Source organism: Macaca nemestrina, chromosome 8 (genome assembly GCF_043159975.1).
Source record: "Macaca nemestrina isolate mMacNem1 chromosome 8, mMacNem.hap1, whole genome shotgun sequence".
Lineage (NCBI taxonomy): Eukaryota > Metazoa > Chordata > Mammalia > Primates > Cercopithecidae > Macaca > Macaca nemestrina.
The window spans coordinates 55,315,659-55,341,746 of record NC_092132.1 but is presented as its reverse complement, the minus strand read 5'-3'; the positions used below and the strand labels follow the sequence as shown (position 1 = coordinate 55,341,746).

Genomic DNA, 26,088 nt, shown 5'->3' with positions numbered 1-26,088 from the left:
TTCTTTTTCAAAAAATATGGGCAGCAGTAGTTCCAAATAGGAATACAAAGAATTAGTATGGTGGTTCCCTCAAGTAAGAGATCTTTCTTTTAAAAAGTGAGATTTGTTCAGGGTTAGGTGTTTGCTGAGTTTTGTTTTTTTTTTTCCTCCCTGTGAAAACTGGGTTATAGATCATTTTAAAGGAAGCCTATATTTTCTGATTCTTTCTCAGAGACATTTCTCATTTGAAACCTGCAACAGCTCTGTGATGTCTTCAGAGATTTTATTTTTTAACACACATCATTAGGATTGTAGTAATAAGGTCACACAGACCTTATCCGAGCTCTTCTGACACCATTAGACAATACAGTTTGAGAGGGAGAAAATGAACTCATTTAAAACTTAATTGTAATCTGACAATTTTGAAATTTCTTTGCGGAAAAAAAAAGTGGCAGTTTTGAGGATCGAGGTTGGGAGGCAAGAGAGGCACCTGTTAGTGTGGTTTGTCCCCTTCCTAGCACATGTAGCCTCAAGTTTGAATTCCTGGGAGAAGAGAAGTGTTTACATCTGTGAAGTGGGAGGTGGTTCCAGGGAACATCATGTTTTCGTGGGCAAATACAAGTTGTTATAATTAAAACCCCTAATTTGAATATTTTTGTTACCAAGAACCAAGGCAAATGTTTCATTTGTTTTAAAACCTATTTGTGAATTGCTCTATTAAATTGTGCTGCTGACGAGTAGACCTCATTTCAATTTAATAAGTATTTATTGAGGACTGGCTTTGTGTCTGGCCCTGTGCTATGCCCTGGGACTCAAGATATAAAAAATATGAGCCCTGCTCTCAACTGCTGTCAAGTTGCTCTCAGTTCTATTGAGGAAAACATTCAGTCATTCAGTTGTTTATGAGGAAACACTAATTAATTAAGTACCTACTAAGTGTTGGGCATTCTTTGGCAATTTGTGGTTGAAAGACATTCCTACCTTCAATGCAGTATAGTCTCATATATGTTTTTTAAGCCACAAGTAATAACGAATGAGTAGGCCTTAAAATCAATTTAATGGAGCAAAACAGCCCTTTGGGAGGCTGAGGCGGGCAGATCATGAGATCAAGAGATCAAGACCATCCTGGCCAACATGGTGAAACCCTGTCTCTACTAAAAATACAAAAGTTAGCTGGGCGTGGTGGTGTATGACTGTAGTCCCAGCTACTTGGGAGGCTGAGGCGGGAGAATCGCTTGAACCCAGGAGGCGGAGGTTGCAGTGAGCTGAGATTGCGCTACTGCACTCCAACCTGGCGATAGAGTGAGACTCCATCTCAAAAAAAAAAAAAAATTGGAATAGAATAGGGTATATCTAAATTCATCTCATGTAGTAAGGTTGTTTATTTTGTTTTATATTTTTATATATTATTTTTTATTTTTACATATAATTTATATATATTTATGTAATAAAATATATATTTTATTTTATATATTATTACTTATATATCTCAAAGAGTGAGACTCCATCTCAAAAAAAAAAAAAGTAACTATCAAGAATAAAATCACTATTTTTAGAAAAATGGTTCCTGGCCTCTATTATTCAGCAATACAGTTAAAAAAACAAAGTAACATATGACCTCAAACTGGCCACCCAGAATTAACTAGGTTTAACATTTGGTGAACATCATTCCAGGCATCTGTTCTGGTAAAAGGATGGATAGGCATAATTTTACTTGGATGTCACATTTTCCCTTAGAGTGTAGTCAACTTTGTTTCATTGCTTTCTCATGATGAATATTGTCTTGGAGCAGTATAAAACCAGCTAGATGTGTTTTCTATATATATTTTTTAAAATCTGGAAGCCTAAGTATTTCTTTATTCAGTGTAAAATTCTGGAATATAAGCTGTATGCAGGCAAATATTTTCTTCTGTTTTGTTCACTGTTTATACCTAGAACAGTGCTTGGCATAGAGTAAACATGTAACAAGTATCTGTTACATGAATGAATATGTGTACTGTGTTGCTATGAACATGCGTATGTTGCTATATAAAACAGATTTCTTGCTATGTTTCACAGTCAAAGAAATCTGAAAAATGGTACTCTAGTGAGTCACCAGCAGACATCAATAGACTGTGAAGATGCAGATGTGTATTATAATGCGTATATGACCCAAACTGCGTACCTAGAGGAGGCAAGGTAGGCTTCATGGAGGAAGTGGCCCCAGTAGCCTACTGTTAAACCAGGAGATGGAATTTGTGTGGTCCCAATGGCAATACAGACCTAAGGAATAGCATGTATCAAGAAGTGAAGGAGTGGCTTATTTATAAAAATTCAAGTGGTTTGGTATTGTGGAGTTGGTGAAGTATGGGAACAGAGAAGCGTGTGGAGATGAGATCAGTCAGGTTGCTGGGGGACAGGGCATGGTGGGCTTTTCTTATTTATGTAGAAAATTGAGCATTTACTTTTTGCTAGGCACCTTACTAGGGATATGAGGGTGAGAAGAAGAGCTGATCCCTGCTGTCAGGAAGCTTAGAGTCCAATGGTGTTATGGTGTGATGTGCTGCATGTTAGGTTGGGTGTTCTTGCTTTTGGGGGGGATCCCAAATAAATAGCATCCGTTTTTTTCCAGTCTGAAAAATGAGTAAAGGTGGAAGCCAAAGTATCACTTTTATTGTGGTTTGTGAGAGGCAGCTGGGCCCATCAGCTGCATCTCCCGAAGTAGGCAGACTTACATAACTCTGGAGGAAGGCCGAATATTGCCCTCTGAAGGCAGCTGGCTCCCAAGAGGGAGACCAAGGAGGACTGTTCATACCCAACGATCCTGTCAAAATTTACCGGTCATATCAACTGTCTCTGCAGGGACAGATTGTACCTCAGTTTGTGTTGTTATAAAGGAACACCTGAGGCTGGGTAATTTATAAAGAAAAAGGTTTGTTTGGCTCATGATTCTGATGCCTGGACAAGTTCAAGACTGAGCATCTGCATCTGGTGATGGCCTAAGGCTGCTTGCACTTGTGGCAGAAGGTGAAGGGGAACTGGAGTTTGCAGAGATGGAAGTAAGAGGGTCTTGGGAGGTGCCAGGTTCTTTCCCAGCCTGCTTTAGTGGGAACTAAGAGTGCAGACTCACTTGCCACTCCCAGGATGAGGATGGTACTATGACGTTCGTGATGGATCTGCCCCCATAACCGAGGCACCTCCTATTAGTCCCCACCTCCAACATTGGGGATCACATTTCAACATGAGGTTTCAAGGGACAAGCATCCAAACGTCCCTAGCAGGTTGACTGGAGTTGTACTACCTGAGCTTCTCTCAGTAGGGAGATGTCAGGACTGGGGAAGAAGCATCTCCTGCTCGTGGGGGAAGTATGTCCAGTTTTATGAGAGTGTTGTTGTTTGGTATATATCAAAGCTGAGACCTGAAGGATGAGTAGGAGTTAGCCAAAGGGAGAGATGTAAGAATGTTTTAGACAGGAGAGTAGTCCATGTGAAGGCCCAGCATGGAGGTTATCAGTAGAGAGCAGGGAGGCAGGAGGTGAGAGACAGCTTAGTGAGCAGCCTGTCAGCTGTGTTAAGGAGTTAACACTTTGTCCTGAGGGATGGGAGTGGAGACAAACGGCCAAACCCTGAGTAATCCTCTCATCTGATGAGAGGTGATCATGACCTCAACAAGGGCATGCTTTGGGTTTGGAGACACTCAAAGTTGAGTGATATTTGGGAGGTAAAATCAGAGGCCTTGGTGATTGGTGGTGAGGATGCGAGATAGGGCTGAGCTCAGAGTTGACATGTTGCCATCAAAATTGTGAGCAGAAATACAATATCCTCAGGTAAGACTGGAGGTAGGGAGACCAAACATCAAAACACCAGTGATGAGGGTCTGAACTGAGTGTAGCATTAGAGCTACTGGGGACTAAAATGAACTGGGCTTGGTTTGAATGTATGGGGCAAGACGAAGCCCAGATTTCCGTCTTTGGCCCCTGAACTAAGGACAATGCCACTCTCCTGAGTGAGGACATTAAGAGGGGACTGGAAGGAGAAGAGGAGTAAGTGACATCATTCTTGAAATGTCAGTAGGATCTGGGACTCCTCAAGTGGTATATAGATAATTAAGCTACAGAGGTGGAGGAGAGAATGTTAATTCTCCCTGGGAGTGTTAGGGAAGGCACCAGAGCTCTCACAGCTGGGTTTCAATGATGAATGTTGGGTGACGATAGGGAGCAATTTGTGTAAAGACAGGGAGGTAGGAAAGAGTTGGTGTTTGGGGAACCCTGAGTACTTTGTTTTCCTGAGTGTAAATTTCAGGGGAGATGAGGCAGGAGAGAGGGGCAGGAGCTAGGTCGTGAAGACATAGCTGTGGGGAGCAAAGGAATCTGGATGTTCTGCAGCTACCAGGAGCCGTTAGAAGATCTTAGGAGAGAAGTAACATGAGCCCGTTGATAGTCATCTGGAGATCAGTTAAAAGATGACATAGAGTAGGCCCTCAATGTTTGTGAATATTGTGAGTTTGGGGTTTGAAATCAGGTGGTGGATAGAGAGGGACACTGGGGAGGTAAAAGGCATGGGGCTTAGAGATGGATGGGATGTATCAGGTGAAGAGGAGGAGAGGGAGTCACCGAGGTGGGGCAGGGCAGGGCAGGTGGTGGGGGTGGGGTTAGTGGATGAATCTTGGCCTTGTAGCTTAAGTATGCATCTGAAGAAATTTCAAACAAACTTCCTGCCCAAACTAAAAAGCTAACTTTATAGTATTACCAAAAAAAATCTAGATCTCAGATATCTCCCAAAGGTCATGATAATGACATCAAAAGAGGAGGGAATTTAAAGTTATCCAGAGTTTCTTATAGCCCATGGTAGAAAGCATGCCATTGATGTTTAGCAACTTTTAGTTTTTGCAGAAAATTCTAGGTAGAAAATGATCAGCATTCTCAGCTGTCCACAGCTCTTTCTAAGTTGATGAATCATTCTGAGATCGAAGTGCCAGGGTAATGATAAATAAGTCTAGAATAAAAAGTCAACTGCACTTTGATCCCTTGCAGTCTGGGAAACTCTCACACTGCATTGTAACGTGAAAGCAGTGATAGAACTGTAGGCTTTCATAATTGCTGGAATGATGAAATGATGTTGCCATTTACCTTTAGCCCTGATTTATTCTCTGTGCTTCAAAACAATATTTCCTACTGCAGCTTAGATACCTCTACCTGACTATTCCAGAAGCATCCCAGGTGCAGCATTTCTAATGCAGAACTCATTATCCTCAGTGCTGCAACTTGGTCTTCTCATGCCAACCCAGTCATTTCAGTTACAGCATTACTCTGCATGCAGTCACTTAAAACTGGAACTAAGTTACCTTCCGCAGCTCTCACCTTACCAGGTCTGGCTGGTTGGCTTCTGGGTTCAGGCTAATTTACACTTTAAATGTGTGTGGAATGTGTTGTCTTCTCTTAATTTCTGCTGCCCTTAGTGTCTCTCACATAGACTAATGACTTCTGTCTGATGGGGTCTCCATTTCCTTTTTTCTGGCTCACAGTTAAATCTTAATTTTTCTAGAACACAAAGGCAGTGCAGATGTAACAGGGATATTGAGGTAAAGGTGCGAGGTAGAAAAATCTCTCTCAGTTCTTTTCAGTAAACAGGAGACCTGTTTATATGCTTTTAATGAAATAGGCAAAAATGTGATAAAATAGATCAAGAACAAAAGCCCAATCTCATGTTGTTGGGCATGAGGCAAGAAGAAATCATGGATCTAGTGGATATCCTGAATACCCTGACTTGATCATTGCACATTCTATGCATGGAATAAAATATCACGTGTACCCCACGAATAGGTAAAAATGTTATGTATTAATAAAACCTTAAAAAAAGAAGAAATAATTGGACCAGGCAGTATTAGGTACAGTGGTAACTCATTACGTCCTCATTTATGGGGACCTTTGTTCTTGCAAGCAGTTTTATTTGCTAACTTCCCACCAGTTCACATGATAGCATCCTGGGCTAAGCATCACCATCTCTTGCCTGGCCTGTTATACAAGTGTCCTAATAGTTTCCCTGCTTCCAACCTTGCCCTCTACACTCCATGGCAGCCAGAACAATCCCTTAAAACTTCAGGCAGATCATGTCCCTTCTCTCCTCAAAACTTAGAAGATGTTTCCCACTTGACTCAGAGTAAAAGCCTGAGTCTCCACAGTGGCTGACTCAGCCTGAATGGTCCAGTCCCCTTTACCTCACTGACCTCTTCTCCTGCCCCTGTCTCCCTCCTTCCTTCTTCTGCAGCCACACTGGCTTCCTGACTATTACCCCATCCATAAGCATGCCCCCTGCTTAGGGCCTTTGCTCCCAATCCCTTTTGCCTAAAACCCTATGATTCATTCTTCTCCTTCACGTCTTTGCTCCAATGTCACCTTCTCAATGAGGCCTTTGCTGATGACTCTATTTAAAGTAGCAATGCTCTATCCCTAATGGCTGCCTTATTTTTTCCCCACACCACATACCAACTTTTAATATACTACATATTTAACTTAATTTCTGTATTCCTCATTCCCTCAAGGATAATCTTGCTGAGAATAGAATATTGTGTCTTTTTTTTTTTTTTTTGCTGCAGTACTGCCATGCCTAGAACAGTGCCTGGGGTGTAATATATGCTCAATAAACACTTGCTTAAAATGAATAAATGAATAAACTCTATATCCATCATAATGTCATGTTTATCCCTAATACTTTTTCATGTAAGCAAATTCTCAAAACAAACTCTTTGCAAGAGCAGAGATTCTAATTTTTGGTTTAAGAAAGATTGTCATTATAGTTTTGGTTAACATGCTAGGAGATCAATAAGAGATGACTCAAATCAGAGGCAGGCAGGAGTGAAGACCCTAGCTGAAAATTTCAAATTGCCTCTTAGCTCTGTGATTTCATCTGTTTTTATTTTGTAGTATCGGGGAAGCATCTGTTCAGTCTGCATCTAACTGCAGACAGATAGGCACTGTAATAAAATGAGATGTACACCCTAGAGCATAGAGCACCGACATTTTCAAGGACTCATGTTCACTGATATAAAATGTATCATTACTCAAAAATGTAATTTCTGTCTTGCTTCTGGCAACTGCATAATTCAGCTTAGCCATTGGAGCTTGGAGTCCAGCTAGGCAGTTTCTTTTATATTTGTTCAGCCTTACCTTCATGTTGCTGTGGCAACAAGATCTGTGCTCTGCAGAAGCTGAGAATATCAGTGGCCTCTGTTCAGTGCCCTGCTATAAGTTAAGGAGCAGGCAGATGTGCTTAAGCAATCTACACAGTCATAGAGCATGAGTTAACAAGGCCTTTGGCAAACCTTCAGTGTGGTAGTCAGTTATTTTAATGTCTGCAGGGCAACTATTGGCATTTGGGGTGAGACAGTTCTTCATTCTGCAAGACTGTCCTTTTCTGCACTGGAACATCCAGTAGAACATTCCACCTAACTATCCCTTGTATTTGCAGATGCCTCCATCTAAGGACCACATACACTCTGCTGAAGTGGCAGTGGTCTGGCCGTTGGAAAGAATGCATGCATGGCACAGAAAAGTGCCTTCTAGCAATCGGACAAAATAAATTGGGAAGTAGTTATGGAAGGCTTCCTGTGTTGAGGGAGTACATAAGGTGTTTTGGGAATGCAGATGTACATTTGTCAAACTCATGCTTTGAAAAATACGGTTGTCTAGTGTTTACCATGCTGACATTTTAATATGACAGTTAAGTCCCAGTCTGCAAAACTCTTATGTGAATTTGAGTTGGAGTAAATTTGATCTCAAAAATATTCATTCAGCCTGAACCAACAGATACTTAGAAGCTCTAAGAAAATAGATATGGAAATATTTCATTATTTTTATAAATATAGTTCACACTTTAGTGTTTAATATAGTTATGCTTCAAGTAAGGTATATGTCCTTATCATGAAATTGATTCTATGCCATTTTTTTTCTTGCTCTGTTTTCTTCTACACACTTCTCATATTGTGTGCTTGCCTATATGATTCAATTTTGTGTTAGCTATTGTTAATGAAAAAAAAATGTATGAACATGTTGAACATTCAAGCAATATAAAAGGATATGCAGTGACAGTGTCATAAGGTTATTATTACTATGGTTATTACTATGAATAGTTTCTTGTGGATACTTCTGACGGTTTTTGTGCATATGTCAACATATGTATGAATATATCCTCATTTTAAAAAACCATACGAATGGGAGCATGTTACATGCATTTCTCTACCTTGAGTTTTACACTTAACACATAATGTCTCACATTGTTGGTATCCAACAAATACTTATTGAATAATTAAAAAATGATACATCTATAGCAATGTTTACATTATATATAGAATGTATATACAATATATACATTCTAGCTCCTTCTTTTGGTAGATAATAGATCCATATAACAGTATTTTGTAGTATAGATGTGCTCTAATTCATTGGCTATGTCCCCTAAGGAAACACACATAGATTGTTTTGTAGTCTTTCTATTACAAACAATGTTTTATTGAATCTCTTTGGCTATTTTGAGTCTCTTGCATTTTCATACCAATTTTAGGATAAGCTTGTCGACATTCACAAGCTGATTAGGATTTCGATAGGGATTTTGTTGAATCTGTGTATCAATTTAGGAAGTACTGTCCTCTTAACAAAATTAAGCTTTCCAATCCATTAACATAGAATGTCTTTTTATTTACTTAGGTCTTTAATTTCTTAATGATGTTTTGTAGTTTTCAATTTATAAGTCTTGTCTATTTACTTCTTTTATTAAATGTATTAGTATTCTTTTCAATATGATTATAAACAGAATTGTTAATTTCATTTTCATCTTAATGTATATCTTTGATCATAGCTACTTTTCCCCCTGCTTCTTTCCCAGATGAATGAGTATATATATATTTTAGATAAATTCCTGCATGTGGATTTGCTGAGTCAAAGAGTATTTGTATCTAACATTTAAAAAAGTGTTGCCAGATTGGCCTCCTAAGAAGTTGCCAGAATTCTTATCAACAGGTTGTAAGGGTGGCTTTAATCAGCTGTTTCTTGTATTATATATGATAAAATTTGAACCTTACTGGTCTAGTAAGAGAAAAATTGTGTCTCCTTTTGTTTAAATATGCTTATTTAGTTATAAATATGGTTGTATATTTGTTTTTTGTTTGTGTGGAGTACCTTTCTAAGCCCTTTGTCCAGTTTTTCTATTTGCAGGTAACTCAATACTTAACATAGATTGATTTAGATTTTCTTTTCTTTTCTTTTTTCTTTTTTTTAAGAGGGAGTCTTGCTGTGTTGCCCAGGCTGGAGTGCAGTGGCACGATCTTGGCTCACTGCAACCTCCGCCATCTGGGTTTAAGAAATTCTCCTGCCTCAGCCTCTGGAATAGCTGGGACTACAGGCGCATGCCACCACGCCCGGCTAATTTTTGTACTTTTAGTAGAGATGGGGTTTTACCATGTTGGCCAGGTTGGTCTCAAACTCCTGACCTCAGGTGGTCCACCTGCCTCAGCCTCCCAAAGTGCTGGGATTACAGGCGTTAGCTACCGCGCCCAGCCTGATGATTTAGATTTTCTATTCTTGGGATGGCCAACCAAATGTTACATTCAGTAAGACAAGCATTTACCGAATGCCTAATTGGTGCCAGAAATTGTACTGTAGTGATGAATATAAGGTAGTGTCCCTGGCTTCCTGAGCATCCTGATACGTTGATATGAATTGCGGCAACTCCTTAGCAGGCCAATTTGGAAGCCTTCCATTTGCCTGTTTTTAATAGGGTGCCATTTAAAAAGTGTTGACAGAGATACTGACAATGTTGTCTGGTTTTGAAGGCCAATTCTGCTGGGTTGAGAAAGACAGTGGTTGGTTCAGGTCAATGAGAAAGCAGGAACAAAGGCCAGATGGTGAAAGTAGTTGACAAGTTTTTGGAATGCTGAGGGCTTGGTAAGTGTAGAGTTTACTTCTACATGGCAGACCAATCATGAGGTGGGGCTAGGAAAGTATTAATACATTGGCATCATATTGTCCGGTGGCTTGAATGCCATGCTCAAGAGTTTGATTTTTTTGTCTTTTTGACTTTGGAAGGCATCCATGTTTTTGAGGAGTGGAATTTTAATGTGGAGGACCCATCCATAATGATGATGACGATGATAAATAGCTAAACTAAGTGCTCAAAAGATAATTCATTTAGCCTCACAACTCCCATATGAGAGTCTGTTATTTTATGAATTTTATATATTTGAAACTGGATCTTCTTAATAATGTACCTAACACATTAAACAATTATTTTTGTAGAAATTTCTTTTACATGAAATTTAGTTATGGTGCCAAAAAAAAAAAAAAAAAAAAAAAAAAGCCTTGCCTCTTCTTTCGTTTTTTTTGTTTGTTTGTTTTAGTTTCTTGTGTGTTACTTAGACTAGGCATCTAGGAGTCACATACTCAGATGCCTGAAGTCCTTGAAGGCCCTGTTTATGAAAGGCCACCCAGTGAAAAGGGCTCACTTTTCCTGTGTGAGTCAGGGCTGGGCAGAGCTCAGGCCTTGTCTCAGCAGGGCTGTCATAGTCGTACTTAATCATGTGGGAAGGTGTGCCCAAGTGTTGGTAGAGCTTCTGACTTTTATGTGAATTCTTCCATTATCTAAATGTTGGCTCAAATTTTAAAAAATTTGGGCAGGATAACAAAACATATTTGGCCTAGAATCACTAATCTACTTCTGTTTGTGATACCCTAGACATTTTAGATTAGCCAAATTATACCTAAGTAATTTATGTATATATCTCATGGATATACAGTCCTTATCCTTGAGGGGAAGGTGCAGTGTCAGGACTCTCGGAATTGCCATTTTGAAGATTAAAAGTGTGATCATGTCTTATTAGTTTAGATGCTGTAATTTTGGAATACATGAAGGAGGAAGCTATTGTTTATATGATGTGGGAGAGGGATGAGTATGGTGAGGAAGGTGGGTGATAGCTAATTTTTTGTGGGAGAGATTTAGAGCTTGTAACAAAAATAATTCTGTATTGCCAAAGTTGGAAGACTCTAGAAAGTTTTAAGAATTTTAGGTCACTAAAGATCTCCAGAGAATCAATCTTGATATGAAAGGTATTATTTACATTTTTGAAAAAAACTTATTTCTCTAAAAACCATAAAGCAGGACTTGAAAATCTTTAAAAGCCTGTTTGGTATCCACTTTTTATAATTCAGAAAAGTCCAATCAAAATACTGTTTCAGGTTATTAAGGATGCTTCTTTGTAGAAACAGGGGATTGAGTATGATGTGACCCTGTGACATCTGATCATCTCAGTGGGTCTTAATGTTGAAATGAACATCTTCCTTTTAGGCAGAGAAGATGGCTTGAATTTATATTAACACATATGCTGTGTATTGTTAGGGGGTAATGAGAATTAAAATAGCTTATCAATTTCTTCACTTTGGTGGGGAAGTGGAATCATAAGGTTAGTATTCATCAGATCATATAAGAAAAAAAGTGCTACGTAATAACCTGTTACATTGTAGACACTAGGAATTATTTTTATCACATGTGACGTTTTTACCTTTATATCCTTTTCTCTACTGGTGAGGAGGTTGAGGAAATGTTTTAAAATAAATTTAAAAATAAAGTTTGTATGCAAATATCTTGTTTAATTATTTTCATGAAGTCCCACATCAAATCCCCTATACACATTAACATTAAAAAGTTAAAAATTATGGTAAAGCCTTCAGAAAATTAGAATACTTTTTTCATTATTATTAACGACAAATTTACCATTCTATTTGAGTAAACTTGTTGATTCATCATCTTAATGTAATAGTTCTGAAGGCAGGTGGCAGCCTTAAGGAAAACTGCCACTTATGTAGAAAAAGATTATTGTGGAGTTGCTTGGATTACTGTGCTTTGGCAAAAGGATGTGAAAAGAAAATGCTTTGTCAATATGAAGCTAAAATAAATATGATGACTATGGAGCATAACAAGTTTTACAAATGTATCTTCAATTATTTTATACATGATCTCAAATTTTGTCTTTCAGTAAGTTTTTTTCTGCTTATAAAGATCTAATCATACTTACTGGATAGATTTGGAAAGTACTAAAAGCCAATCAAACAAACAAACAAACAAAGCAAATAATTATCTATAATCTCATCACTTAGCCATAACTGTAAACTAATGGGTGGACTGTGAAGTCAGATACTGGATTTAAGTCTTTATTCCCTATTATTATTTATTTTTAAAAGTTAGCTACTTGACCTTTCTGTGCTTCAATTTTTTTCATCTATAAAATAGGAGTAACAATAGAATTTACCTTATAGAGCTGTTTTGAGGACTGTATGGTAAATATTGAATCTACTACTTACTGTTGTTATTTCCTTCTAGTCTTTTTTTCTAAGCATATATTTTTATTTGTAGTTAAAAAATACCGTATATTTGTTTCTTTTTTTTTTCATTTAACATCACATTATAAACATTTTCTTGTGCAGTTTCCAGTTGATGAACAGCCTCGTTCTAAATCATTGACCACATTTTCTTATTCTTTCCTTAGGATAAATTTCAAGATATCCTGAATCAACTGATGACAGTCTATTTAGCTTACAGGAATACTCTGGAAGGAAATGGCAGCTTCTGGAGTTTTAACTGGAGTTTTAATCTTGCCACCATAACCTAATGGAATATCACATAACCTCCCTGGTGTGATCATTAAGCTTAGCAGGATCTCAGAGAATAGACAGAGGAATATGCAAGCTGGTTATCAGAGAAGGCTCTGGAGCCTGTCAGTCTGTGTTTGAACCGTGGTTCTGCAACTTTGGCAATATATATATTTTTTATCACTCTGAGCCCTTTCTATACAACAGGATAAAACTAATACCTATTTCCTGTGGTTGTTGGGAAGATTAAATAGTTTGATATGTAATCCTGGCAGGTGGTAACCACTTAATGAATGTTAGCTCCTATTGTTCATTATATTAAATACCTAAAGTTTGTTTTATGATTAAATGTGAGAGAATGGCAGTGATGTTTGCATGTAATGTAAGTACAAGCTGTTACATATAAAATAGGGCAATACAAATATTTTTAACTCTGAAATGTATTGATTTTTCCCTCCATTTAAAATAAATAACAGAAATATTCTGTTTCATGTTTTGTGGCCAGAAGCTAGCATGTGAAGAGGCATTTGATTTAATAAACCTTATAGAGAATTTTTAACAATTTTCTTCAGTGATTCAAAGGTGGATTTTTATCCAGATTATTTTCGTTGAAAGACAAAAATGCTTTATGTTAGTTTTTAAAAAATTAAATTTGGTCGGGTGCAGTGGCTCATGCCTGTAATCCCAGCACTTTGGGAGGCCGAGGCAGGCGGATCATGAGGTCAGGAGACCGAGACCATACTGGCCAACATGGTGAAACCCCGTCTCTACTAAAAATACAGAAATTTAACTGGGCATGGTGGCGCGTGCCTGTAATCCCAGCTACTCTGAGGCAGGAGAATCGCTTGAACCCGGGAGGCGGAGGTTGTAGTGAGCCGAGATCATGCCACTGCACTCCAGCCTGGTGACAGAGCGAGACTCTGTCTCAAAAAAAACAAAAAACCAAAAACCAAACCAAAACACAACAAAATTAAATTTAAGTAAAACACCTGCAGATAATAATGTAAGCATTTGTAGTGTTTACTATATGCGACACGCTGCTCTAGGTGCTTTACCTATAATAACTCATATAATCCTCACAATGCCATATGAAGAAATTTATTTTATTGTCCTCATTTTGTAGATGAAGGAACTGAGGCACAGAGAGGTCAAATAACCTGCTGAAGGTTATACAGCTTGGGAGAAATTTCTGTGCTATGTAATCCAGCTCCAGAGCCTGTTCTTTTTAAATCAGAAAGCAAAGAATAATAATTAAGTACAATACCAATATGTTTGCAAAGAGTTTGTGTTAATACAAGAATTTGATTACTATTAAATTCAAGAGCATGTTTTTAAAAATGCATCTGTTTTTTGGAAATATATGTATGCAAATTTCAATTCATTTTTTCCCCTTTTAGTTTTTCAGTTATGGGACAAAAATATTATATCAAAACACTGAAGCTTTGCAGTCTAAATTCTTTCCACCCCTTCAAAAAGCAATGCTACCACCTAATAGTTTTCAAGGAAAAGTGGCATTCATTACTGGGGGAGGTACTGGCCTTGGTAAAGGAATGACGGCTCTTCTGTCCAGCCTAGGTGCTCAGTGCGTGATAGCCAGCCGGTAAGTCCCTTACCTCAAGCCTATTGGTGATGCTTTTGAAGAAACTATTCTGTGCCATAGTATTGAAAACACTGTTTGCCCGAGTTGTTTGATTAGCATCTTAATCTTATATGAAATGCTAGAAATATTCTTTAGATTATTTAAATAAATCGTTTTGAAAAAGTCAGGTACTATTTGAGATGAAAGAAACAATGAAAACTGTGGAACTGATGTTTGGGTAAACATCCACAATTTTCATTATTTTAATTTCCCCAATTCAGTGGTAGAATATTTCTTTTTCTGTACACGAAGATGAAGTTAAAAAGCTTGACATGCAGCCAGGTGGGGTGGTGTGTGCCTGTAATCCCAGCTACTGGGAAGCTGAGGCAGGAAGATCGCTTGAGGCCCAGAATTTGAGACCAGCTGGGCAACATAGTGAGACCTTGTCTCAAAAGAAACTTTTTTTTTTTTTTTTTTAAGCACTACATGGAGGTTGCTTTGTCTTCAGTGGGAATGATTATGGTTACTGCTTTAATTAAACATTAAACTATGAATATATTTTCTTTGTAAAGCTGGCTTATTAAGGAATAATTTAAATCTGTGAGTAGAATGTTAAAGTAACTGGTTTAAAAGTGACTAATTCAATAAATTAGTATCAATATATAAAAATGATCTAAATTTGACTTTTAGAAAAAAATTCACGTTGATTTTTGTATATAAATAACATCTATACTTTCTCAGAAATGCTTTTCTTTAAGCTATGGATTCTCTGTATTCTTCAATTAATGAAATTGAAAAATATAATATGAAGTCATACAAGGTGTTTATTTCTAGGAAGATGGATGTTTTGAAAGCTACCGCAGAACAAATTTCTTCTCAAACTGGAAATAAGGTACATTAAAAATCAGTTATTTAATTTAGATTTAGGAATTATAACATGTTCAAATAATTTGTTCATGTGTTTGGTTTAAGAAACCTGGAAAATGTCATTTTCTTTTTGTTATTTTGCAGGTTCATGCAATTCAGTGTGATGTGAGGGATCCTGATATGGTTCAAAACACTGTGTCAGAACTGATCAAAGTTGCAGGACATCCTAATGTAAGTGTAGTGATGACGAAGCCGAACTGCCAGACACTTGATGTTGATGACACCCAACAACTTGTACAAAGGAAATAAAATGTTGATATTGATGTAGGACAGGCAAGTCCCAGTCTGGGGCTTAGCCTGGGAAGGTTCTTGGCTTTACCCAGGAAAGAATTCAAGGATGAGCTGGTGGTAGAAGAGAACAGCTTTTCTGAAGCAGCAGCAGCAGTGGAATGGATTTGTGACTGTTCCTTCAGAGCAGGGCAACCCCATAGTCAATGTGCTGGGCATAGCAGTTGAGAGGCAGTTTTATAGTCATATTTGTACCCACTTTTAATTACATGCAAATTAACTAGGTTTATGCAGAAATTTCTAGAAAAGGGTTGGTAACTTCTGAGTCATCAGTTCGTTGCCATGGAAAGGGCAGTAACTTGCTGGCATTGCCATGGCAATGGTAAACAAACATAGTGCATTGGTGGATATGTCTAAAGAGGGGGTGCTTTCATCTAGGACTTGGTTTAACTAGTCCTCAATCTGGTCCTGTGTTGGAGCTCTGCCTCCAGAATTAGGCCCGCCTCCTACCTCAATATGAGCAAGTGCTGTGTTGAGAAGCACCTATTTTCTGTCCCTCGGAAAATGCCAGTTCTGCTAAAGCAAAGAACGGAGTAGAAAGACCGCTACACGACTTCCTTTCAGGAATACTTAAAGAATCCATTTATGATTGATCGGAAAACAAACTTGATTTCACTTTATTTAATAAGATTATGAAATAACAAGAGCAGTTATCCAAGAGCACAGCATTGAGTTTAAATGATTGATGCTTTTTGCTTCTGCTAATAACTTTTGATTGTCTTCCTCAGTGGAGAACAATATAAACATGAAAAACTGTAAGAAATTCAAAATTTCTCCTTTTAATACCTGAAATATGCATGAATATTTTGCTGTTGCTTGGTATATTTACTGGAGAGAAGCCATTTCTTCCAGTAGTCTCAAAGATAGCACTTTCTATGATATTTTCAGAACCAATAACATTGAATCTCCTGTAGAACTAGCCAGAATCTTTATTGATGGTAAATAGATAATCAACCACAAGCTGCTTTGGTTAAGTTAAACTAAAATAACACCAGAAACAAAAAGGCATTTCTTGAGATCTTTGAAATAAAATAGAGTCACATGGTATATATGTTTATCTGTATTAATTTTCTTTTTCTTTTTACCTTTTAAAATTTTATTCATTTATTTTGAGACAGGGTCTTGCTCTGTCACTCAGGTTGGTATGCACGTGGCACAGTCATGGCTCAGCAGAGCCTTGACCTCCTGGGCTCAGGCAGTACTCCCACCTCAGCCTCCCAAGTAGCTGGGAATACAGGCACATGCCTCCACACACTCAGCTAATTTTTAAAAGAAAATTTTTGTAGAAATGAGGTCTTGCTTTGTTGCCCAGGCTGGTCTTGAACTCATCCCAAAGTGCTGGGATTACGGGCATGAGCCTCTGCACCCTTTTAGTTTTCTTAATAACAGAATCTACCCTAATTTAAAGACGGCTTAGGATTCTGAATTTTGGTAACTAACATAGGAGGTTTTCACAGACTCAGACTACTAAATCTCATGGTATTGTTTCGTAGGTAACTGTGAACTTCAGCTTTATTGTATTATTTCTATTAATATATTTCAGAAACAAAAACCCTGCAGAGAAAATGTTTTTCCTCATCTAAAGTTTCTGTAACTTGCCTTGTCCATTTATTAGATTGTGATAAACAATGCAGCAGGGAATTTTATTTCTCCTACTGAAAGACTTTCTCCTAATGCTTGGAAAACCATAACTGACATAGTTCTAAATGGCACAGCCTTTGTGACACTAGAAATTGGAAAACAACTAATTAAAGCACAGAAAGGTATGTTTATTTGCTTTTCTCATATTTATTTGACTCTTATGTGTGCAAGGTTCTGTGCTAAGCTTTGTGATACTTTAAAAGTCAATGAGACAGTCTACACTTGTACAACTCACAATGTAATGGAGAAAAATGATATTTAAATAATAACTATGTATTACAATTTGAGCAGTAATAAATGTATGTTTCAAGTGCATTGGCAATCCAGGGACAGGAATGACTAACTCTCTTTAGGGTCAGTGATCAGGTTGAGGAACAAGATGCAACTTAAGCTGGAAGTTCAAAGATCTAGATGTAGAGAAAGAGGAGGGAAAGGACATGTGAATGTCCATGGATAGAGGCCTGGTGGAGAGGAGGAGCATAAGTACATAGGGAATGATGAAAAACTTGATGTTATTAGAGATGGGGAGAGGAGTAGGAAATGACTTTGGGAAGGTGAGTTGGAGTGTAATTGGGAAAGTTCTCAGTACCAAAATAAGGAGTTTAATGTTAATTCTGAAAGAAATAGTAAGTATTTTTGTGTAGATTTCCATTGAAGGTGGAACAAAGAATGTGACTTGATTGGAAAGGTTAGTGACAACAAGATGGATGATGGAAGGAGTGCTATTCAGGAGGATTTGATTTTTCTTTTAGCATGTGGCTAGATTGCATGGGAGATAAAGTAGAAGATATTTAGAAGATGAGATCAACAGGCCTTATTGATTTGATGAGAGTGTTTTCAGATGGGTTGAAGAGTCTGAATGACGTTAATACCACTGAGATTAAGAACACTGGAGGGAAGATATATTTAGAAGTAACTTACTAGGAGAACATTTTTGTTAGTATTACAAATGAATTACTTTACAAAAGTTCATAGGTACATGAATAGCAAACATGTCTAATGTATACATCTAGAACCAGCATACATTTATTCACCTGACAGACACTTACTAATGACTTTTGGGTAGCAGGCCCTATACTCATGCTCAAAGCAGAGGTGGACAAGATTCTGTCCCTGAATAATTTGGGGAACTTGAAGGATGGGGGTATTTTCTGAGAGAAGGTGGAGAGTGTTCTAAACAAGGAAAATAAGGAAGAGTTCTCATGCTCCTCAGAGGGTGTCCTTTGAGGGCTGAGGGGAGGAAAGAGGGCATGGAGCTGGCCAGGTTCCTCCCTCTGGTTCAGAAACCTTTGCCTTACAAGGTTCAATTTCTTCTTTGTGCAGCGCAAGTGATCCTAGCACCAGCTTGAGATAGGGTATAGGAGCAGAGAAATGCTACAGAGGCACTAGCTCTGTGTGTGTGTGTGTGTGTGTGTGTGTGTGTGTGTGTGTGTGTCTGCTTCACACACATACACTAATAGCTTCCATCCCTTCTATGCACTCATTGAAATTGAAATTCCTGGTTACTCATTTCCATGACGGCAGAATGGATGTGATTTGTAATTGGAGTTTGGATGATAAGTGTTTGATTTGATTTTTTTTTTCCGTGGGGGGCGGGAAGATGGATAAGAGTGGGAAGGGGGACAGGGAAGAGTGTGACTCCTCTCTCTTCTCTTCTCTATCTGAGGAACCTTGATCTCTGTATCTCTCCTGTGTCTCTGCCTCTGATTCTCTCGCCGTACCCCTTGCTCATGTCTCAATCTCATTCTCTACTGCTCTGCCTCTGTCAGCTCCTCATTTTTAGTTCTCTGTTTCTCTCTTCATCTGTCTCTTTTGTTTCTTTGTCCTTCTTTGCCTCATTGTCCCTTATTTCTTCCCTTGCTCATCTCTGTGACACTCGATTTCTGTCTGACTCTCCCTTCTTTCCTCATTATTGTCTTTCATTTTAACATAGACGCTGATCTATTCTTGTTCATCACATTGGATTAAAATTCTATGGGCTTCATTAAAAATATATTAGATAAGATACCTTTTTAAAAGATGGAAGCCAGTTTTTATTCTTCCAAGATTCCTGTCAGTTATTGATGCTGTAAGCTGACAGAGCTTAGAGAACTTGGACCACTGGACTGAGGGGAGTAAACGATAAAAGATTTGTCCTGGTACTGGATCGACAGTCAAGGAACTGAAGCGTGACATTTTTAACAATATCATGTCTTCCAATCTTGCACCATTTATTTAGGTCTTCTTTAATTTCTGTCAGCAGTGTTTTGCACAGGCATTGTACAAGTTTTTTTAACTTTCTCCCAAAGTACTTAAATTTTTGGTGCTATTGCAAATGGCACTGTTTTCTAAATGGTATTTTCTGGTTCTTTTCTTGTAGTATTTAGAAATACAATGGATTAGTTTTGTGTATTGATGTTTTCCCTAGGAGCTTGCTAAACTCAATGGTTATTACAGTTGTTTGTTTGTTTAGATTCCTTTGGATTTTCTACATTGGTAATACTGATAATGAAAAAAAGACATTTTTTATATTTTCCTTCCCAATTGATAAGCCTTTTATTTTCTTTCTTGCCTTATTTTACTGGATGGGACTTTCACTAAAATATTGAATAGTAGTGGTAAAAACTTAGATTCTGCTTGTTCCTACTATTAAGAACAAATCAAATACATGAAGGAAAGCAATTAGTTTTTCACTATTAATTATGATTTACCTGTAAGTTTTCATAAATATCCTTTATCAGCTTTAGGAAGTTCTCTTCTATATCTAGTTTGCTGATAGCTTTTTTTAAAAGTTATTATTATTATTATACTTTAAGTTATAGGGTACATGTGCACAACGTGCAGGTTTGTTACATATGTATACATGTGCCATGTTGGTGTGCTGCACCTATTAACCCATCATTTACATTAGGTATATCTCCTAATGCTATCTCTCCCCCCTACCCCTACCCCATTACAGGCCCCGGTGTGTGATGTTCCCTGCCCTGTGTCCAGGTGTTCTCACTGTTCAGTTCCCACCTGTGAGTGAGAGCATGCGGTGTTTGGTTTTCTGTCCTTGTGATAGTTTGCTGAGAATGATGGTTTCCAGCTTCATCCATGTCCCTAAAAAGGACATGAACTCATCCGTTTTTATGGCTTCATAGTATTCCATGGTGTATATGTGCGACATTTTCTTAATCCAGTCTATCATTGATGGACATTTGGATTGGTTCCAAGTCTTTGCTATTGTGAATAGTGCCACAATAAACATACGTGTGCATGTGTCTTTATAGCAGCATGATTTATAATCCTTCGGGTATATACTCAGTAATGGGATGGCTGGGTCAAATGGTATTTCTAGTTCTAGATCCTTGAGGAATTGCCACACTGTCTTCTACAATGGTTGAACTAGTTTACAGTCCCACCAACAAGTGTAGAAGTGTTCCTATTTCTCCCCATCCTATCCAGCATCTGTTGTTTCCTGACTTTTTTTTTTTTAATACTTTATGTTCTAGGGTACATGTGCACAGCATACAGGTTTGTTACATTTGTATACATGTGTGATGTTGGTGTGCTGCACCCATTAACTGGTCATTGACATCAGGTTTATCTCCTAATGCTATCCCTCCCCCCTGCCCCCACTCCACAACAAGCCCCAGTGTGTGATGTTCCCCTTCCTGTGTCCAAGTGTTCTCATTGTTCGATTCCCACCTATGAGTGAGAACATGCGATGTTTGGTTTTCTGTTCTTGCAGTAGTTTGCCAAGAGTGATGGTTTCCAGCTTCATCCATGCCCCTACAAAGGACATGAACTCATCCTTTTTTATGGCTGCATAGTATTCCATGGTGTATATGTGCCACATTTTCTTAATCCAGTCTGTCATTGATGGACATTTGGGTTGGTTCCAAGTCTTTGCTATTGTGAATAATGCCACAGTAAACATACATGTGCATGTGTCTTTATAGCAGCATGATTTATAATTCTTTGGGTATATACCCAGTAATGGGATGGCTGGGTCAAATGGTATTTCTGGTTCTAGACCCTAGAGGAATTGCCACACTGTCTTCCACAATGGTTGAACTAGTTTACAGTCCCACCAACAGTGTAAAAGTGTTCCTATTTCTCCACATCCTCTCCAGCATCTTGTTTCCTGACTTTTTAATGATCACCCTTCTAACTGATGTGAGATGGTATCTCATTGTGGTTTTGATTTGCATTTCTCTGATGGCCAGTGATGGTGAGCATTTTTTCATGTGTCTGTTGGCTGCATAAATGTCTTCTTTTGTGAAGTGTCTGTTCATATCCTTCGCCTACTTTTTGATGGGGTGGTTTGATTTTTCTCTCGTAAATTTCTTTAAGTTCTTTGTAGATTCTGGATATTAACCCTTTGTCAGATGGGTAGATTGTAAAAATATTCTTGTAAAAATATTCTCACTCTGATGGTAGTTTCTTTTGCTGTGCAGAAACTCTTCAGTTTAATTAGATCCCATTTCTCAATTTTGGCTTTTGTTGCCGTTGCTTTTGGTGTTTTAGACGTGAAGTCCTTGCCCATGCCTATGTCCTGAATGGTATTGCCTAAGTTTTCTTCTAGGGTTTTAATGGTTTTAGATCTGACATTTAAGTCTTTAATCCATCTTGAATTAATTTTCGTATAAGGTGTAAGGAAGGGATCCAGTTTCAACTTTCTACATATGGCTCGCCAGTTTTCCCAGCACCATTTAATAAATAGGGAATCCTTTCCCCATTTCTTGTTTTTGTCAGGGTTGTCAAAGATCGGATGGTTGTAGATGTGTGTTGTTATTTCTGAGGGCTCTGTTCTGTTCCATTGGTCTGTATCTCTGTTTTGGTACTAGTACCATGCTGTTTTGGTTACTGTAGCCTTGTAGTATAGTTTGAAGTCAGGTAGCGTGATGCCTCTAGCTTTGTTCTTTTGACTTAGGATTGTCTTGGAGATGCGGGCTCTTTTTTGGTTCCATATGAACTTTAAAGCAGTTTTTTTCCAATTCTGTGAAGAAACTCATTGGTAGCTTGATGGGGATGGCATTGAATCTATAAATAACCTTGGGCAGTATGGCCATTTTCACGATATTGATTCTTCCTATACATGAGCATGGTATGTTCTTCCATTTGTTTGTGTCCTCTTTTATTTCACTGAGCAGTGGTTTGTAGTTCTCCTTGAAGAGGTCCTTTACATCCCTTGTAAGTTGGATTCCTAGGTATTTTATTCTCTTTGAAGCAGTTGTGAATGGGAGTTCACTCATGATTTGGCAAATGCACCTTGTTTCAGAAGTGGGAAGAGTAGAGCATAGTGGAAGGCTTTCCTTATTTGTCAGTAGTGTGAGTGCAAGGTGTATGTTGCTTAGCGTATGTATATAAGAACCACATGAGTACATTTTTTATATTGTGTCTACATATTTTTTCTAGAACAGTGGGTGCATCTAAAGAATATTTTAAAACACATTTTTAGTTATCTGTTGAAATTTATTAAGGCAGTATTAGTATCCTTTTAAAATCACTTTTTGTAGAGTCATCTCGTTTGATGGGAGAGTTCAACCTCATCGTTTAAAATTTCTTAGAGCAACTGTGTACCTTATTTGGGTGTTTTTTGAAGATAAGGTAAAGGTAAAGTGATTTGGGAATTTTGAAAAGGAATTTTTTTTCTTTCTAAGTAGTAATTAGAAATGTCTTGGCAAGGCAGTAGTAGTTACATAGTAGTTAAGAGTGCAGGCTCTAGAGCCTAACTGCCTAGTTCCAATCCTGGTTAATACTTGTTAGTCCTATCAACTTGGACAGATCAGCTTGCTGTGCCTGTCTTTTCTGTAAAATAATGTTAATAATAAAGCCTTTCTCCTAGGATTGCTCTAATGATTATATGAGCCAGTGTCTGTAAAATGTTAAGAATCGTTCCTGGGCCAGACTAGTACTCAGTAAATGTTAGTTATGAAAGAAAATGTTAAGTTTCCTCCAAGGTGGGTGTATTTTTACATCTTTTACAAGGGGACCATCAACTATCTGAAACTTAGGTTTTGACTCATAATTAAAATTGGTTAGAAAAACCAGAGCCCTGATATCACTTATTATAATTAAACTTAAAAATAACAGCCTACATGAGGGATGTATTTATATTAAATGTTTAAATGAGAAAAGTGTTTCCTTAGTAGATAATATTATTTATATAAGGTTATTCTAGTTTTTAAATGTTATAGTCCTATTTTGAGTAGCTTTTAGAGAATTAAAGATTTTTAGATTTTCATATGGGCTCTCATTGAAAAATGGCTGGGAGACAGGTATCCTCTGTGCTCCCATCAAAAAGACAGAGAAGTTTGTCTTCTTACCATGATTGTCAGTAAGATTAATTGCTAGCAATAATAGTAGAAGAGTTAGAACTGCAACAACAGCTCAGTTGTGTATTTAGGCATACAAGGAGTTCAGTGTTGCTTATATGTGATGTATAATGCCTGAAGGGGTAGGAGATGAGGCCAAGCAATGTGGACTTTATCCTCTGGTGATAGGTAAAGTTAAACAAGGATTAAAAAAAATTCTTAAGATACTTTATTTCTGTTTGCTGGAAAATTGACATAATACACTATGCTAGTCCCCCATTGTGGCTACAACAAATGACCACAAACTTAACAGCTTAATATGTCAAACACTTATAATTTTATAATTCTGTTTTTCACAAGTAAATGCACAGAGTTGCTTGCCTGGTTTCTCCGCTTCAGCTCTTATAGGCTAATATCAAGGAGTCACCCAGCAGAGCTCACGTCTTGGAGGCTCTAGAAAGACTCTATATCCAGGCTCATTCAGGTCGTTGGAAGAATCAAGTTCCTTGTGGTTGTAGGACTGAAGTGTATATGTTCATGGTTGCTGTCAGCTGAGGGCCACCCTATCTCCTAGGGACCTCTCTCTGATCCTTACATAGGGACTGGTACATCTCAGAGCCAGTAATACCACAATATGTCTTTCTCATGCTTGGGGACTGACTTTCCCTTCTACCACATCTCTCTTGCCTGCTCCTTAAAATTCATCTTTCTGACTACAGCCAGAGAAAGTTATCTGTTTTTAAGGGTTTATGTGATTAGACTGTGTTACTTGGATAATCCCAGAAAGGTCCCTCTCTTAAATTCTGTAATCTTTCTTAACATCTTCAAAGTTATTTTGCCATGTAAAATAAGAAATTCAGTTCTTAGGAATTAGGGCATGGGATCTTTAAGTGGGGTCATTCCGCCCACACATATTTCTTGTCTTGTTAGAAAGGAAACCCTCAGAACAACCAGAAAATTTTGAAATAAGTAAATAATCATGTAATATCTGTAATGTAAAACATGCTTGCTTAGAATGGCACCCTTATGCACTGCTCAACCATGTGTAGCAGCCCTGACCTACCGGCGGTTCAACAAAGTCTTAGATGTGTCCATGAAACTAGGGGACTGGGATGCCTGTTGGAGTCTTGGCTTATACAGTTACCTTCCATTCTGGTGATGTTTCGTAACACAACTTGCCAAATTATTAATACACAGGTAGTAAATGGCAATCTTTTTGCATGAGAGCAGAAGAGTAATAGGTGGAATCAATAACAGCAGTAAATTAACAAGTAGTTCTTAGAATCTAATGACATTTGCTGGACACTTCTTACGTTCCTGTTTTACAGGAGATAAATCTAGGGTCCAGAGCAGGGATGCGACTTCCCCAAAGTCTCATAGCTATACAGCTAGTAAATAGTGGAATCAATTTCTGAGCCCAGGTGTCTGTACTATTCCCCTTCTGTTGGTCACTGGAACTAAAATTGTTTAGTGAATCTTTCAGTTTTCATAGTTTGTACTGAAACCAGATTTTAGAGCTTTTGAATCTTTTAAATCATAATCTTGCACATATCATAGCTTTTTTGATAGATAATATGATTTTTGATGTTCTTTTATTACTATTTTTTCCATTTCAAAATAACGAAGGATGGGCTAGCATATTTATTTCATTTATTGCTTCCCTTCTCTATTTTCTTAACCTCATTAATAATATAAATTCATTTCTATTGTATGCTCTGAGCTGTTAGAAACTTGCCTTTTATAAAGCTTTTCCATGGGCAGTTATTCTAATTGAAATAATGGGACTCTGTACAAGAAGGAAAATAAATGTGACTAACCCTGGGGATCTAGGAATTCTTTGCTTTGCACTTTAGCACCACTGTTCATTTTTCTGAAGCTACTAATTGTTTCACCTTGCGGCATTAATGCTATTGGAACAGTGCAGTTTCAAACTTTCATCTCCCTTTTACACTCAGGAGAATTAAAAGCCACAGTATCTCATTCTAAGAGGTGGGCTACCCAAATTTTCTAGGCTGAGAAAATAAAACCTAAAGGGATAAAGAGAATAGTAAAATAACTTTCATTTCAGCATCTAAATTGTGTTAGGATGGCTTAACTCCTTTCCCACGCTTGGAGAAATGTATCTGTTCAGTCTTAGTTGAAAGATAGTGCACTTTCCATTGGAGCATTTGCTTTATATTTGTCACTTTTAAAGCAGTTTTTTTTTTTTTTTTGTAATTTTGCTATAAGAATGATGCAGTTAGCATCTGTTGTCAGTGTACTGTAATGGAGCTCACTAATGTTCTACATTCCTCCTCTTTCACAGAGTACGATTTTGGAAGCAAAGTAATTTTCAGCGATCTGAAAGCCTGTTTGATATATAAAAGGAGTTACCAGAATGACTAACATAACCACTCTTATTTTTTCCTATCCTCAAAATGGTACTCCTGCCCCCTCCTCCACCCCCGTGTTTCCCAGGATGTGCTGAGTTTTCTTTCTACTCTGGAAAATGCTGAGAGAAAGAGAAACTAAATATATGGAGCAGAGAAAAAACTTATCTGAATATTCTTCAAAATACTTTCCTTGTAGTCCTTCAAATTTAACTTTCTAAAAGTATTTACTGTTATGTAAAAGATGTAAACTTATTTTGATCCTCTTGCAAATATTATTGTCTTATCCAGTGTTATGAATAAATAAGAAGAGAAAAATCACTGATTTCTCAGGACCTAAAGATTATTCTTTTAAGCCTGCCTTCCTTCCTTCCTTCCTTCCTTCCTTCCTTCCTTCCTTCCTTCCTTCCT

General features: G+C 37.7%; 1 protein-coding gene across 1 annotated transcript in view; it reads left to right on the top strand.

The window, feature by feature from the left end:
* LOC105497282 (2,4-dienoyl-CoA reductase 1) overlaps window positions 1-26,088 on the top strand; it is a 45,029-nt gene that overhangs the window by 1,113 nt on the left and 17,828 nt on the right. Inside the window, exons 2-5 of the mRNA XM_011768292.2 lie at window positions 13,990-14,192; window positions 15,006-15,063; window positions 15,183-15,269; window positions 17,002-17,149. Of these exons, the coding sequence (XP_011766594.2) occupies window positions 13,990-14,192; window positions 15,006-15,063; window positions 15,183-15,269; window positions 17,002-17,149 (496 nt within the window). The remainder of the gene's footprint in view (window positions 1-13,989; window positions 14,193-15,005; window positions 15,064-15,182; window positions 15,270-17,001; window positions 17,150-26,088) is intronic.